This window comes from Ciconia boyciana, chromosome 1 (assembly GCF_034638445.1).
Source record: "Ciconia boyciana chromosome 1, ASM3463844v1, whole genome shotgun sequence".
Classification (NCBI taxonomy): domain Eukaryota; kingdom Metazoa; phylum Chordata; class Aves; order Ciconiiformes; family Ciconiidae; genus Ciconia; species Ciconia boyciana.
The window spans coordinates 190,696,693-190,712,656 of NC_132934.1; the positions used below are offsets into that span (position 1 = coordinate 190,696,693).

The 15,964-nt window shown below is 39.4% G+C and overlaps 1 protein-coding gene across 4 annotated transcripts; it reads right to left on the bottom strand.

Moving 5' to 3' along the window:
• Window positions 1–2,170: 2,170 nt before the first annotated feature.
• NEK3 (NIMA related kinase 3) lies at window positions 2,171–15,696 on the bottom strand. 4 transcript variants are annotated; one of them, XM_072850281.1, is made up of 16 exons: window positions 15,535–15,696; window positions 14,212–14,441; window positions 13,314–13,407; window positions 13,000–13,097; window positions 11,907–11,990; window positions 11,182–11,249; window positions 10,976–11,062; window positions 9,799–9,853; window positions 7,821–8,021; window positions 7,401–7,470; window positions 6,758–6,804; window positions 5,761–5,860; window positions 5,252–5,395; window positions 4,077–4,211; window positions 3,292–3,418; window positions 2,171–2,310 (listed from the first exon to the last, which is right to left on the bottom strand). In XM_072850281.1, exons 2-16 carry the CDS (start codon window positions 14,326–14,328, stop codon window positions 2,244–2,246), a joined length of 1,494 nt encoding a protein of 497 aa, XP_072706382.1. In that variant the 5' UTR covers window positions 14,329–14,441; window positions 15,535–15,696; the 3' UTR covers window positions 2,171–2,243. The 4 variants fall into 4 exon arrangements, with proteins under 4 accessions (XP_072706382.1, XP_072706381.1, XP_072706383.1 ...); XM_072850280.1 differs by having other exon boundaries at window positions 5,252–5,398; XM_072850282.1 differs by lacking the exon at window positions 10,976–11,062 and having other exon boundaries at window positions 5,252–5,398.
• Between the last annotated feature and the right edge of the window lie 268 nt (window positions 15,697–15,964).

The window sequence follows — 15,964 nt, forward strand, 5'->3', positions numbered from 1 at the left end:
TTATTTCCTGAAGTTAACAATATTGCAGACTTGCTCTTTTAATGGAAAAAATGAAATTATAATCTATTTCATGTTGGTTTAGTTTAAACTAATGTGATCTAACGTTGGCAGCAGAAAGAAAAGCCACTGCATTTTGCAGCAGACCACAGCCAAGTGCAGTCAGGCATTAGCAGTCATCTGGAAACTTCTGGCAGAAACAGTAATGTCACTGGGTACTTGCAACATATCCATAAGCACTCTTACACAGCTAAATACGAGCAAACACTATAAAACTGTGCTTATCAGTTGGCCTGCGTTTTAGCAAGGGAGATTTGGCAAGATACTACCCTTTCCCTGTCAGGAGGGACAAACAAGCTCTGTAACAGGCTACCTCGGGAGCCGTGTGGGCTCCATGACAGGCAGTTTCTGAGGACCACTCGCACAGCGCAGGCAGGGTGACCTTCGGGCATTTACAATTTAGGTATTTGGGTCAAAGCCAGCTCCTGTTCGCAGTCACTGGTGAGAAGCAGCCGCTCTCACCAGACAGGTGGGCCTCTCACACAGGTGTGACGAGCCGCCCCGGGCCCGGTGCGCTGCCCGCCAGAGCCCGGCGCCCTCACCCTGGTACCAGGCTGCTCTCGGCCTGCGGTACCCCCAGGCCTCTCACCCCCCAGGGCCTTGCCTCTGCGGGCAGCTTAACGGAAGCGGGGCGCTGGGGAGATGGGGGCGGCAGGGCCAGACCTCGGGCAGGGCGGTGGGGCTCGACCGCCACCACCCGCCGGGGGTGACGGGGGAGGCGGCCGCCGCCTCCCTCGCAGCAGGACCTACAGAAAATCACAGGTGGCGGTTTCCAACCTCCTGCTCGGGGGCTGGCGAGAGGCACCTCAGGTGGCACGGGGAGGGGAAGCCGGCGGGGGTGCCGCTCTGCCCGCCGCGCTGGAGGATCGTTCTCCGCCGCGCTTCCCGCCCTGGCTGTGGTGCCGTCGCCACGGCGACGGGGCGCGCCAGCCGGGGCCTCCCTCCCCTGCGTCCCGGCCCGGCCCGGCTCGGCCAGACCCGGCCCGCCCCGGCCCGTCGCCGGGGGACGCGATACCTGCGTGCGCCCAGTCGCCTCCGGAGCCCCCGCGGCCAGGAGGAGAAGCCCCCCGCGCTCCGCGCCGCGCCAGCGGAGGTGTGGCGTTTGAAGCGCTGCGCCGGCAGCGCCCGCGGCCAGTCCCGGGGCGGCGGGGGCCCGTCGGGAGCAGCGGGAGCCTTATTTCCCGCACGCAAACCGCACCTTCTTCCCGTGACGAGCGTCTTTCGCTTTGGGTGGTCAGTAACGTGCCCAAAAGAAAATCTAACCAAAAGTAACAGGTGGCCCAAAAGAAAATCTCGACTGTCTCAAGTTCTTGAATCCTTGGCAGAGCCTCGAGTACCAGCCTATGTGCAACACGGGAGGTGCGGTATGAAATAGCTCCGTACCAAATCTACAGATTTCCTAGAGCTTTTCGTATTTATTATTCTCCAATAGTATTTATTACATGGACACAGTCCAGAACAGCTTCTCCAGAACTCTGCTGAGAGCATTTCCGCGCTCCCCTGCCATGCTTCTTTCGTAAAACGACTAGTACCCACTAGCCAGCACAGAGGCCAAACATGACATTGCCCATAACACTTTCTGCAGCAGAAGTGTGTCTCCTTACCAAAATCGGAACATTCGTCCTTATTTATGAACAAATTAACACACAAATGGCATATATAAAAACCTTTTCGTGGAGGTAATTAAGGCAAAAGCTCAGACTCGGGAGTTTTCGGAGGATTAATAATTGCATTAACTAAAGCCTCACATATTCAGCATAGCTAAATGTTTTCCATAATATGCCCTTCCGACTAGCTCAGTTATTCCTACTATGTAGTATTTCAGTATGTAGTCAGGAAGAAAAACTTGACACGCTCTCATAGCGTTAACCATCTCTTTGAAATGTGACAAGGGGGCAATGTGAACAATGCTATTAGCACTAATGCTTTTGGATGAACATTTCTACAAAGCTATTACCAACTCCAAATATATTTAGTATCTAGACTTGTTTAGTTATTTGCAAGTGTTCTAGCTAAAAAAGTTTGTCATGCATTTTTCACACTCAGTTTCGTGATACAGAAAACATGCACACTGAGAATTTTTTGACTTAAATAATTTTATTAGTAACTACAACTATTAACAACAATTATTTGGATTATAAATATTGGTAAGCCTAACTTCAGTTATTGTAGGTAAATTCAAGTTTTCAGTTGCTGTGTTTCAATACCATTTTCAGTTCCGACACCCAGTCTGGGTCATCTTCCTCGAAGTCCCTAAAAATAGATTTCAAAATGTTATTTTGCAAAGCAAAATACAACTTTATAAATCTTTGTTTGTTTTTGTTTCCCTAAGATTACTCTACAGCTAGGAGAAATTATATTAAAAATATCAACATGAGAGACTTATTTCCTGCACCATTGTGATTAAGGAACTAATAGGGTTTCTCTTTTGAATTTACCCAAATAAGTTTTATCAAAAGCAAAACCGGATGCATATACTAAGATACTGCAGATGTATTGATATTAACAGCTTGCAGCTGAACTGCAGTAATACATGCCTAAGTAGTTAATCTCCAAGTCCCACAAAAATAAACAGTGACATAAACTGAGATTCTGAGACTCCAAGAAAACCTCCCAAAACATACACACATCTGTAAAACACAGTATTTCTGTTCCAAATGTGTTGATGCACACTCTGCTCTTTCAAAACCAGGAAAAGTGTGTCACTAACGTAAACAGAACATGGAAGTTAAAAAGTTTCTACAACTGTATCTCAATAAGTAGGTACCAAAGTGATTTCATTGCGCTGTGCATGAAAGGGTAGTAAGAATAGTAGACAAATACAGCAAACATACCACTAGCAAGCAGTTTTACCACTGGTTATCTGATTTCAAGGTCGGAGTACAAAGATGTTTCATGCAAGAAAGTTTTGCACTTTACTGTGGCTCTAAGTTCATCTCATGCTTTCATTTTTGCAAAGTCATCAGCAAAAACATTCTGCTGATAACAAGCAACCTGTTTAATCTCAACACCATCAATAACTATAAATACAGCAAAGAAAACTTGATATCAAACCAGATATCAGATATCAAATAAGATACCAAATGTTACTAAATTTTAATATCATTATGTAAGAGAGGGATGGATTTAGATGCTGAGAAAAATACTGATTTTTCTTCAGAGGAATGTCTTTTTGGAAAAATCACTTTAAGGAACCAAAGAAAACAAAAATACAAGGATGTCATTTGGACATACGTGTCATCTTCATCAGATCTAGGCTCAAGTCTCTCAGAATCTATGACAATAGCTTCATGTTCACCATCTACTTCATCAGATGCTTCAGTTTCACTGGAAAGTGGACCTCTAAATATATTTTCAGAAGCTTTGAAAGTATAAAAATGAAAATGTCACCAAAATCCTTTCATTTTAAAAATACAATTATTAAGAATATAAATACAATATAGTCTTTCTAATTTGTCCCCAGTTCGAAGCAGATTCCAGTACAAGCTGTTACCTATTTTAAGTGGGGAGATAAACTAATAACGCAACTGAATTGCAGAACAAGTATTTATGACTGTAGCTGTGCACATCTACGGACTACGGTTATCTTTTGCCGTGCCATCTTACCATCCTGTCTTCAAAATAGGGCGCTACTGATTTAGTGAAGGTGGATTTACCTGATGGGGCTACAGCCTATTTATTGCACCTCCCTAACGCATACACCAGGCCGCTTAGCAGGATGGAGACTGCACGGCTCGGCAGTCGCTGCATTTATGTCACAACCTCATTCAGCTATTGAGCTGCAAGGGAAAGTTCTTCATAAAGAGATGTAGTGGAGATGTACAATCACTCATGAATTCTCAGATTGGATTTTTGTAATCCCACATTTCATTTAGCAAACTAAAAAAACCGAAACAGCCTGTTATGACATGAACTCAAGTGCACAAGCTCTATACATAGGGGCTATGTATGTAAAAAAAAAAAAGGCTTTATTGATAAACCTGTTTGCAAAGATGTTTGCCTGCAAACTGGGGATTTACCTGGTTTATAAATTGTGTATGTTTTAAATGCTAAACTGACGTCTGCATTACTGAGAATGTCCATCAGGGTCTGAGGAGTTTCCTTGTTCCACTGCTTACGTGGCTTATTTTCACTGTAGTTTATAACACAGCCACCTAGGTATAAAATCATTAATAGATACTACTTAGACAAAATTGCATTAGCAGTGTAGATTACAAAGATCACATTCAAGAGAGAAATCGGGAAGAGTCTTTATGTTTCCATCTGCAGCACTGCTGACCTCTCAACATGCTGAGGTTGACACTATCAGCATTAAAAGGAAAGAAAATTATAGAAGGCCACAGTGGAGCCTTCTGCTAGCAGGGAGCCAGCAGAAACTGGCTGAGGGGTGTGAGGAGTCAGTCTCCGCAAGCTCATTTGGTGGCTCTATAAATCTCACAAAATGGAGCCTGTGGCCACTTTTGTGCCTTTTGGTAGCCGAACACCTAAATACATGCATTCTTCTGTCCTCTTGCCTTGCCCTGCATATAATTATCATGTCACGTTCCTACCACAGCTTGGGCATTTTCTGACTACTCATATCTTGATTATTTATTTCAATAGCATCTATTCACGTTTACTTAGAATATATGTCCATAATCACATGAAATAATTATAACAATCACATACAGCGTGGGGCATTTTAAAATTGAAACATTTTTCAGAAGAAACCCCATGTTAAGTGATCTAGTTGATATGGAAGAAGAACCTCTGCCTCACATCTGAGGTACATCATTAATAGTTCTTGTCACTGGCATTACCTGTATGTTAAATGACAACAGAAGTAAAGGTACGGTTCTTATATGCTCCCAATAGTATGCCATACTTGAAAGACAGGCAGCTGCATTCTGCATCAAATTAATTCCTTGGTGTTACCCCCACAAACAGCATATTAAGAGGAGGGCTGGTAGGATAATTTCTTAGTGATGACTATAATTTTAGGGTTGCTAACATTATCTGTGGCTTTCATCACTCTTTGCACAAGACCACTAAGAAATTCTCTTCAGCACAGTGGACTTTCTGAGTGTTTGTTAATAAAATATTTTAAAATTATTGTTACATCATTTTAAATATGCTCTGTAAAGTTTTGGCTTTTCAAATCTGTAAAGAACCACTGATATTACTTGAATTAAAACCACGTTTAATTAAATCTTACTTTTAGCCTCTTCAGATGTAAAACTGGAAGAAAGCAAGGATGCATTTTCCAGGACATCCACTACAGTACTGGATATCCTCTTTTCCCATTGCCTCCTATGGGGATGTGGCAAATCAGTAATTCCTGGGAGGACGTTGTAAGTTTCTGCTGTAATTGCAACAAAAAAGATGATAACCAGCATCTAACTTGATTCTCTGTCCATGCAAACTAGTTCTAAGCGTACAGCACTTCACTAACAGTGACATTTGATTCTGTGGGTACAAGTCTGAAGGTAAAAGTTCCCCATACCTTTACTGTATGCCAAATGTTTTCAAACAGTCATTTTTTAACACTTTGCCCAAGATTTGTTTTTTATCAATAATCAGTATAATTGCAGAAGTAACAGATAGTGGCATGGTTTTCTACAGGTGCAGACTTGTATGCTCTACCTGTTGAAATGGCCGGATCATTGACATTTAGATATCACTACACAGAAGGAAATACATCAGCCTTAAAACTACAGAACTTACCCTCTTCATCAGATTTCCTTTCTTCCTTTGTGCTTTCACTCAAATGCTTAGTAATATTTTTCCTTTCTAAGGGGCTATGCTTGCTTTCATCTTTACTTTGCTTTAAAAGAATAAAGACTGTATTAATCATTATCCTTGCTGTCGAGAAAAACAAAGCAGTAATATTAACATGGCATTAATTATTTTAGTTTTGCTATTAAATGGCTGGCCTAAAGATCTGAAAACTACTGACACCATGAAGCCAACTGCAATTGCACTGCATCTATTATTGCACTGCAATTCACACTGCGTGCCCTTTTTTGACAGACAATCTCAATTTTTGAAGCGAAGCACATATGTAGGAACTTGATGCAATTTGTGGTTTTATTTTTTTACATTTAAGAACAGTAGCGGTGTAAAGATAAATGAGTCATATTTCCAGGCAAAACAAGATGCACCCAAATATTAAGCTTCTCAGTTTGACAGGTCTATTAAAAGAAAAAAAATAAGCCCTACTGGCAGCATGTTTTGAAAAATATACTCAATACAGCTGAGCACGCTGTGCTATAATGTGCCCATAGGTGACTTCTTGGCCACCTGTGACTTAATTCTCCTCACCTGAAATCTCAACATGGGCCCTAAAACCTAGTGAGAATTATGTCCAGACTAGACTGTTTCCACAGCAGCCTGTTCAAAATGTGTCCCTAAAGCAAAGAAAATGCATCAATTTTTGCAGTATCCCAAAACTCAGAAAAACAGGAGGCGGGGGGGTTGGGGTTTTTCTTTGACAGGGCTATAAGGAAATCCACTTTGGAACTAAACTAAATGTGGGAAGCATCGAAAAGTTACAGTGGTGGGAAATGCAAAGGAAAAGTCTCCAATTTGAACACAGATGACAGCTGACCTAGTAGGCTGATCTATGGTTTAGCATACTAATATTTCCATATGAACCTTTCTATAATACAGAACATTCTAAATTACTAAAATACAAATATTATATTTATATTTGAGTACTTACCCTATTTTCTTTCTTATTATTTGAGCTTCCACCAGCCATGACATTACCTGATACATTAAGGAACAGGTTCAAGAGTTAATACCTTTAGCAAACATTTGTGGTAAAGTGGTATTCCAGAGGTAAGGCAGCAACACCACTGAACCAAGCAATGAAAATTATGTGAAAGCATCTTCACACTTCTGTCAACATAGCTCATTCTCAACAGGGAGTCCCTCTACCATTCAGTTCCAAATGTGTACAAATTTTGGTGTAGCTAAATTTATGCAGAAGAAAAAATCCAACATTCTCTCTAAAAATTAAACAATGAAAATAACTTGCTTCACCATATTCTGGGAAAGAAAGCACTGTCATATTTAAAATATATGCAACAGCTAAAACTTTTGCTTATTTTAAAATTGAAAGGTTTAATTCTAGCACAAGTCTTAAGACTTACAACGTATGTATTGCAGCTCTGCACTGTACTTCTGGAATATAATTTACGCCCTTCAAGCATTTTTCCATACAAGTTCAATAATACTAGATTTTGAAATAATTAAAAGTAGATTTGAACATATAATACTAATGTTTTATAGCTGTATTTAAGATCTTAGAATTCCTAGTCATTTTGTTATTACTTACATCAAGAAAAATGTTGCTGACTTACCCTTTGGTCTTGCTGCATTGCCTTCATGTTTCTTGGTTTCCTTTAATACCTGCTCAAACTCATTTGTCATCTGGAAGTGTGTATGAAGAGATGCCAGTACTGTACCATTTTAAACTTTCTCAAATTATTGTATATGCTATTTGTTAAAAATAGACTTACTATACAAAAGCACTGTTACAGCTAACAGCTAACAATATCTAATTTTAGCAGCATCATCTCAATATTCAACTTTTATTTTCAAAACAAACCTAAAACTCAGTTTTCTCAGAAGTCTACAAATGTATTTATGGCTTTTAGAGTAGGACCTACACAACACTACATTTTGTATCATTATACACTGACAAACTACAAAAGAAACTGATTTATTATCTAAAATGTAGATACTATTGTTTAAATCTAGAGACAAAGAATATACTGTACCTCAGAAGGCAAATGATTTTTTATAAGTTTGGTTAAGCAGCCTCTTGCAAGAATGGTACTGGCTGATGGACGATTCTGGGGATTTCTCTTAAACATCTGTTTTATTAAGTAATGAAGTTCATAGGAATAGTGAGATGGTAGTGGATTGTAGGACCCTTTGCATATCTTAAGGATGAGATGCTTCCAGCTATTGGCTTGAAACTGCATTAAAAATAAATTAACAGTAGAGCATGGAGTTTAAGCATATGGTAAAGAGAAGCTGACATAATTTAAGAGCAACTTTAACATTTATTATATAAAAATGCATGGTATGTGTCTATGTAGGCCCCCTATTACCATACTGATTTGGTGCCCAGTTTGACATTTTCAGAGCTCTGATTCAGAGGTGTGGAATAATGACCTTGAGTGAACACATCAGTAACTTTCCTTTACATTTTGTAGGGCTATTACATAGGCATTTAATTATGTTAACAATGACAGAAATATAATTTGCTGAGAATGAAAACATCACAGTTTGCATACAAAGTTTGACTAAAACCAGATCATAACGGACATTGCAAACAATAACTGTACAATTGGAAACCAGGTGGGAGTTACTCCTATAAATTTAGGATTGTTCAAATTTTATTTTTGTAGGAATATAGCATTAAGAAAATTTGGATCATCTTAAGTGTCCTTTACTTCATATACTTGAGGTCAGAACTTAACTGTTAATCAATCTTCAGCCAGGAATTACTGCTTCAAGTACAAGTCATCGGAGACTGCAATGTCAGCGGGGACAACTATAACCACAGATGGAAACAGCCTGAGCTAAAATGGCTGAGAACTTCTATCTCCATGCAAAACCAGCTTTCTTTTGGAACACACCACTGGCTTGGCTGCAGAGTAACAAGCATCCGCGGCATGTGGCATACTTTTATATCACCTCTGATAGATTATGCAAGAACATATGTGACCATCACATAAAAACAGATTCATAACATTTCACTGCCGCTAAAAAGGGAAGAATGCTCCACTCCTTGGTATCCCAGCTCTGAGTACTGCTGGAATAGTTGTGACACTGCCAAAGCCTTGCTGCAGACCTACTTAGGCTAACGCGCCTATGCACACACGCCTTTATCACTCAGTCACGTACAGTATAAACTTCTTAACTCATGTACTGCTAGCAGTTGCAGCTGTACCTTGCATTAGCTCAATGAAATGAAACTGCTGCTTATAAAAAACTAAGACAAAATGACCTTAAATTAGGATGATCTCATTTTCTTGCAAAACAAACATATCCTGATAAGGGCTCTCGTGTTAGCCACGTATCTGTATATAGAAGCCAGAGGAAGTAAACACATAGGAAGTATAGCATCAACACTGTAAAAGACGGTGTCCTAGAAATAACAGAGAGACAGAACCATCCATCAAGGTTCCCACTGTCCCAGTGCTTGGACTTTGATTTGAAGAATAAGCAAACAGGTGTATCACTGATGCGAGGTACAAAACTGCTTATCGCTTACTATATTTTGCTATACTTCCATACAATATATGCTCTTTAGCAAAGATTTTGCGTGTCTTTGCCTCCACCTTTAGTGATCATCTTGATCCTGTAAAACACAATGCTCGTTGCAACATCCCTGCAACTACTTGGAACCAGACTGGCACCTGCTGGACTCCTTAATAAGCCCCAGATCACCTCACTGATATTGAGGAAAATGAACTAAGAAACAAATAAAAGATTTTTTTCCTAATAATTTAGAAAATTGAGTGTTTCAGTGAAGGGTCCAATAGGTCCAAGAGCTGCTGAAAAAACAGAAGGCATGTAGTGGAGGAGAGGTGGAAAGGGTGGAACAATACTTCCCTCTTTCAGAAGCAGCAGCAAACACATCAGTCAAATAAATAATTGGCTGTAAATCTATCAAACTACAGCTAACTGCTAATTAAATTTTAAGGAATTCCAAAACTTTTCTCATAGCAATAAAGCTATACTTACTGGATGTCTGAGAGTGCACAGCTCATATAGAATACATCCCAGAGACCATATATCACTGTAGGTATAGAGAAAGATGAGAAATTTTCAGCCAAAAATTACAATTTAATATCCTGCCTAGAAAAAGTGAAATTCATTATGTGTACATAACTGAACTGAATAAACTAAAAATAAATGTAAGTAACCATAAAAGACAATACAAATATGTGTTTAACCTCTCCAGTGGAAATGATCTTGCTTATTTTATCCCACCCTGATATAAAAAAGGATGACTGTCATACAGTTGTAGTTGGCTTTTTATTCCCAGAATGACTCCTAAGCAGTTTGCTGAAATAATATTTATCCTTCCACACTTCAAAGCCTTTGTATTCCACGGCCCTTAACATCAGATGGCAGACACACGATCCTCTTTCTGAGAGTTGGAATTCTGGCCTTGTCTATGAGAATTCTCCTACTGAGAAAAAACCCATCATCTTCCACCCAAAGTGAGTACTGTCACCTGCACAAGAAGCAACTGATGCCTTTCTTGCAAGAGGAGCAGAAAAAACTTAAGCACTAGAAGGTTTCTTCCTTCCTGTGGAAAATGAGTCCCTTTTGGTTCAGGTACAACTAGGGTCACAGAACAGATCTAGGGGAGGGGATATAAAATGACTTAGTATTCTGGAGCCTGGCAGGAAGCCGTAAACATCATACTATCAAGATGTTCTCAGAAGTTCTTGCATAAGGACCAGAATAACTGGGCTATATAAATCTAAGTCACCAGTTCTGTAGCCATTATCCCTACATTATCAGGACTGGCAAGAAGAGCTTAAAAAGAAAGACCAGCCAAAAAAATAAGACCAGCCAAAAGACACAAACACATACATATGTATGTCCATACATAAATACAAACATACATGTATGTTTGTATTTATATATTTACTCTCCCAAATGCACAGAGAGGTCTGCACACCAGTTTTCAAACTTCTAAGATTAAAGATATTGTACACTCAGTTACCTAAGTAAAGAGGAATTTGGGCCTTTTCATCTTAAAAAAACTGTAATTACCTCTTTCTAAATATTCCTCAACTCAATATCTTCTCCAAACCAAACATGGATAAACCACAAAGCCAGATTGAGACAACAATAAAAAGACGTACATCAGTCAGGCATTATTTGTGACCACTGAAAACACAAATACCTTTTGTTGTTGTATGGCATGCTTTCCCATATTTCTGGAGGTAAGTAATAAGGAGTTCCCACATATGTGCAAGCATATGACATTGGACTATTGAAATGACAAAGGAGAAACGCCAGATGAAAAGTAATTATTTAAGAGATCTGCACTATTTATCAACGGTAAAATAAAACTTTACACCACTGAGATCAGTGGAGATATCCACATACTGTGCAAGAAGGCGCGCAGATCCAAAATCTCCCAATTTGACTTTTCCATTTTGAGTGAGGAAGACGTTCTGCATTTCAAGAGAAGGACATTTACATACTTAAATATTCTTCTAGGAAACGTTTCTGTAGTTTGTATATAGAGAAAACACAGTGACAATCACTTCTGATATTTTAATCTTTATATTGTCATTTACTTGCTTCTCCTAATACTTCTATCAAAAAAGTTAAGAACTATGTTGTGTTTAAAGAGAGATGGAAAGGTTATATGGGCCTAAAGCCCCAGCATCAGTAGCAGAGGAAGAATCAGAGCTTAGAAATGCCTTAATCTCTGTGCTGTACTCAAACTACTAAGGTCACATTTTCTTCTGAATTTCTATCTTTCTGCTAGGAAAGAGTAAAAAGCAAAAATGAGAGGCAAGATACTTACAAAGAGCATACTCCATACATGTTTTATACTTCTGTTATTGTTTTAAATTATATGCAGCCTGTCACAAGAAATTGGTGCCATCAGCAGCGTGGATATGAAGGGTATAGCTATACTTAGATCATGTTTACGCCCACAATATTACATCATCCCATACACTCAACATTTTCATTTACCTAATATTCTTAAGCCTAAATGAAAAACATAGCATGTAGCAGTAACAGGAAATTATGAAAGAGGGAGCTGAACTTTTGCATGCAGAAGAGAGTTTATTAATAGCAACAAAACTTGCTCTGTTCACCTTGGATTTGATATCCCTGTGCAACACACGTTTATCATGAATGTGCTTCACACCCAGGCACATCTGCACAAACCAGTGAAGGATCTGAAAAGAGTAACTCAGAGTTATAACAGCTCAATGTTGTATATAATGAATACTTAAGTAATAGATAAAAAAAGTCAGGAAAGAAAAAAAAAAAGCATGTTCAGAATATCTGGGAGTTAAAAGTAACTCTAGCATGATGGCCTCCAGTCAGCATGAAGGACTGAATTCCTTAAGGTATTTTAACATGGCAGAAGGAATGTTTGCTACTTGTATCTAGAAAACACTAACAATAAATAATAATGAAGCTAGGCAGTCACTACATGGCACTTTATCTGATGGTCATTTTATAAACATATCAATTACAATTTCATAGTAAATTATCAAATTAAAAAACAAAAAAACCACACTGAGATAACACACTGTTTCTATAAGGAAACATATTCTTTTTAAAAGTACAAAATAAAGTTCTTAGAGATGCTTGGCCAATCTAAATATTAGATTAGGTGAGGATTCTGGTCCTTTCATTTTAACTAAGATGATGCTTCTAACTGTGGCAAGAAGTAGTTTGGACCTTCTCCTAAGTAATTTTATAGCCTCTGTGATAAAAGGAGTTAATGCCTGCTGAATGGCTTAAACATTTAATTGCTACACAAAATGCAAGAATTTAGTCTCCTGGCTAGTTTCATTTATCTTACCAGAGTGCTTTATTTACCTTTCATTTGCAGTACCTCTTACTGTGCTTTAAATTCTGGCTGAAGTTTGTGCTAAATTCTTACTTAATTGCATAAATTTATGCAGGCAAACTTGACTCTGTTTTTCACACTGCCTGCACAATTCTCAGATACAGACAGCAATTTCTTTTTTATTCCTTTCAGTCCAATTCTCATCTTGTTCTGGTGGAAATTATCAAAGAAATAATGCTTCTATTCTATCTATAAGTGTCTTTGTTTCATTTAAGGTATTTCAAGGTGTTTGTGTATCTATAATTTGTTTTATGCGATGCAGGGTGCTTCAGTTTACATGAAAAAGGATTCCTAGGTCCTTAGTTCAAAACAAGATCTTTTCTTACCGTATCTTCAGGGAATAACTTTCCTCTTTGGTGTTTAATCTTTTGCATTAGATCTCCATCATCACAATATTCCATCACTATATACAGATGTCCATCAGCTAAATTTTATGTAATTTAAGAATAATTAGTATTTTCATTAGCAGGGTAAGTATATTATTTTTACTATAAAGCTCCAGCTACATGCTATGTATTATATATTACAACAAACATGGTTTTTGTTTATAACGCATTATAAACAAAAAAAAAAGTAATCTTGATCCCTCAGGAGTATGCAACTTTAAACAAATAAAGATATTTTAAGATTTTATATTTACCTTCAAATGATTCTTTATAGGCAACAATATTTGGATGTTTCATTTTAGCCAAAAGAACTGCTTCCTTCCTAGAGTTCTCTACATCAGATGAAGACTGAAAATGTAAGTACGCTTATATAAATGTCACGCTAACAGATTTTCATATATGCACACAATGCATCTCACTTTCCAAAAGGAAAATATGTTTAAGAATTGTTCTTCAGTTAAGAAGTCATTTAGAAACTTGAAAACCCCATCATTTTTTAATCTATGGTTTATTACTAGCTGAAGACTTCTTCGTTTTTTGGGAGCTTTGTTTTTTTTTTTTAATTTGAGAGGATATTTTCCTACTTCAGTTAATGACTGTTTCTATTTAAAAAATGCAGAACTATGTAACAAAGCAGCACATACTGACTCTGGAACAGCTGACAGTCTACACTACATGAACTTGGTATAAGCCAACTGCCCAGGTATTAACTGAGCTTCAGCCCCGATAAAGCCAGTGTCTCCCATTTTGTGATTTTTTTATTAGCTAAGTGCAGACAAGGTAACCAGAGTATCAGCAATAATATGAGGCTAATTTCCTCATTAGATATCGCAGATGAAATCTGTGTTCTACTGAAATCAACAGGAATCCAGCCAAGGGCATCAGGGGATCAGGGGTTTCATTCTAAGTGGCTTCCTATGTGCTACACTTCCCAAAATGTAATCACAGACTTTCTGAAACAGATCAGATTTTGCTACTTTACTTATTATCAACAACAGACTCAGACACAGTTATAAAGCAAGCATACTGTGCAACTGTCTAATACACAAAACTGTCAGCAAATGTTCAGCGTTTCAAAAATATATCCAGAATTATGATTTTTAAAATATTTTATTTAAGTGGTGGGGGAGGTGATGTATGTGTCACGCTTACCATAGGAAGTCTTATTTCTTTCATTGCATACTTCTGGTCACTGATTCTGTGATGAACTAGGAGAGCTCTGCCAAAGGATCCCTCTCCTAGTACTTTCAACACTTTGTATTCTTCCATGCTTTATAAGCCTAGGTCCAACACCTCTCTTCAAACACGCTCTTTCACAGGATGATCTTCTAAACTTTGTCATGACCTTGATTCATTTTTTTGAAATTTATTGTTAATATAATCTGCATGAGAAAAAAAACCCCACAAAATAACAAGAACGGGTGATAAATGTGGGTACCTACGAATGTTCAACATTACCATAAATACAATTCCAACCACTGTTACTGTGATTTTCCTGAAAATGAGGCCTTCAGAAAGTTCAACTCAAAGTATTGTACAGTGTATCTCTGCAACTTTTTTATTTTGAATGCTAAAGCTCTTTGAAAATGTAAATTATAGTCCTACAACTTAGCATCTTCTTTTTGTTACTTTAACTTCTGTAGGTGGTTTCATAACGCTAAACAAAACTCACAGGCACAATAATATAATCAATAAGCTTCAAGCTTCCAGTGACAGTTCTCACCTAAAACAGCGTAAGGATCAAACTGGAAAAAGTTACTGGTGCTCACACGCAAAGACTTCAATGACTGACAGATTTAGAATAGAATAGTTCAGTTGGAAGGAATCTACAATGATCATCTAGGCCAACTGCCTGACCACTTCAGGGCTGACCAAAAGTTAAAACATGTTAAGGCATTGTCCACATGCCTCTTAAACACTGACAGCCTTGGGGCATCGACCACCTCTCTAGGAAACCTGTTTCAGTGTTTGACCACCCTCTCTGTAAAGAAATGCTTCCTAATGCCTAGTCTAAACCTCCCTCGGCGCAGCTTTGAATGATTCCCACGCATCCTAACACTGGATTTACAGACTATGCGCTTTCTTTAAAACGTTGGTACTTTTAAGTTAGTTATCCACGATTCAAACATCACTTTATGTATAAACCTGTGTGCACTCGGTGTTTTAATGGGCTGATAAGTTATTTTTAGAAGGCATCTCAGGGCTTGTTTCTGAAAGGATAAAATGCCGATTTACTCAGAGGCTGAAAAATAAACACGTTTATTAATTTACTTGAAAACTCTGAAAGCACCTAACTCATTACTAAAGATGGCGTTTTTCAGGAGAACGGGCACATTCGGTGTGTGCTTCACGTTAATACCAGTTACACCTGGTAGCTACGGCTCTGTTTCCCTGAAGAGAGGAAGCCGAAGCCCGCCCCGAGCCCCTCAAGCCCTGCCGGGCCCTCAACGCGTGAGGCGCGGAGGCGGTACTCACCTCAGAGTGCCGCGCAAACAGCGCAGGCCTCCGCCCGGCGCCTGACGAAAGGCCCTCGGGAAGACCCGGCGCTTGCTCCACGGCCGACCCGGGGAGCACGGCCAGCCTCCCCACGGCGGGCTGGGCTGGGGGCGGAGGGTCGGGAAGGAGGACGGCGCTGCCTCAGAGGCCGGGCGGGAGCGGGGGCGCGGGCGGGGCGAACGCCCCGCCCGCGCCCCCGCTCCCGCCCGGCCTCTGAGGCAGCGCCGCGTGGGGTCATGGCGGCCACGTCGTCCATGGAGGCTTTCCCGCTTTTGTTCCCGAGAACAAGCAAACGGCGCTTATACCCGGTATTTATTAACAATAAACACTACCCTCCCCACCCCGCCCCGCACCTCAGCACCGTTAATACGTTAAGAGTCTCTTCAGACTCCATGTTGCACAAAAGTCG

What these genes read in the sequence shown, in the direction of transcription:
- NEK3 (XM_072850280.1), bottom strand. Translation starts at nt 14,328, where the DNA reads ATGGAAGAATACAAAGTGTTGAAAGTACTAGGAGAGGGATCCTTTGGC. An exon ending in CTATAAAGAATCATTTGAAG is followed by an intron (nt 13,098 to 13,313) that starts GTAAATATAAAA and finishes CATAAAATTTAG; the next exon opens with CTGATGGACATCTGTATATA. An exon ending in AAGGAAATCTGATGAAGAGG is followed by an intron (nt 5,399 to 5,760) that starts GTAAGTTCTGTA and finishes TTGCAATTACAG; the next exon opens with CAGAAACTTACAACGTCCTC.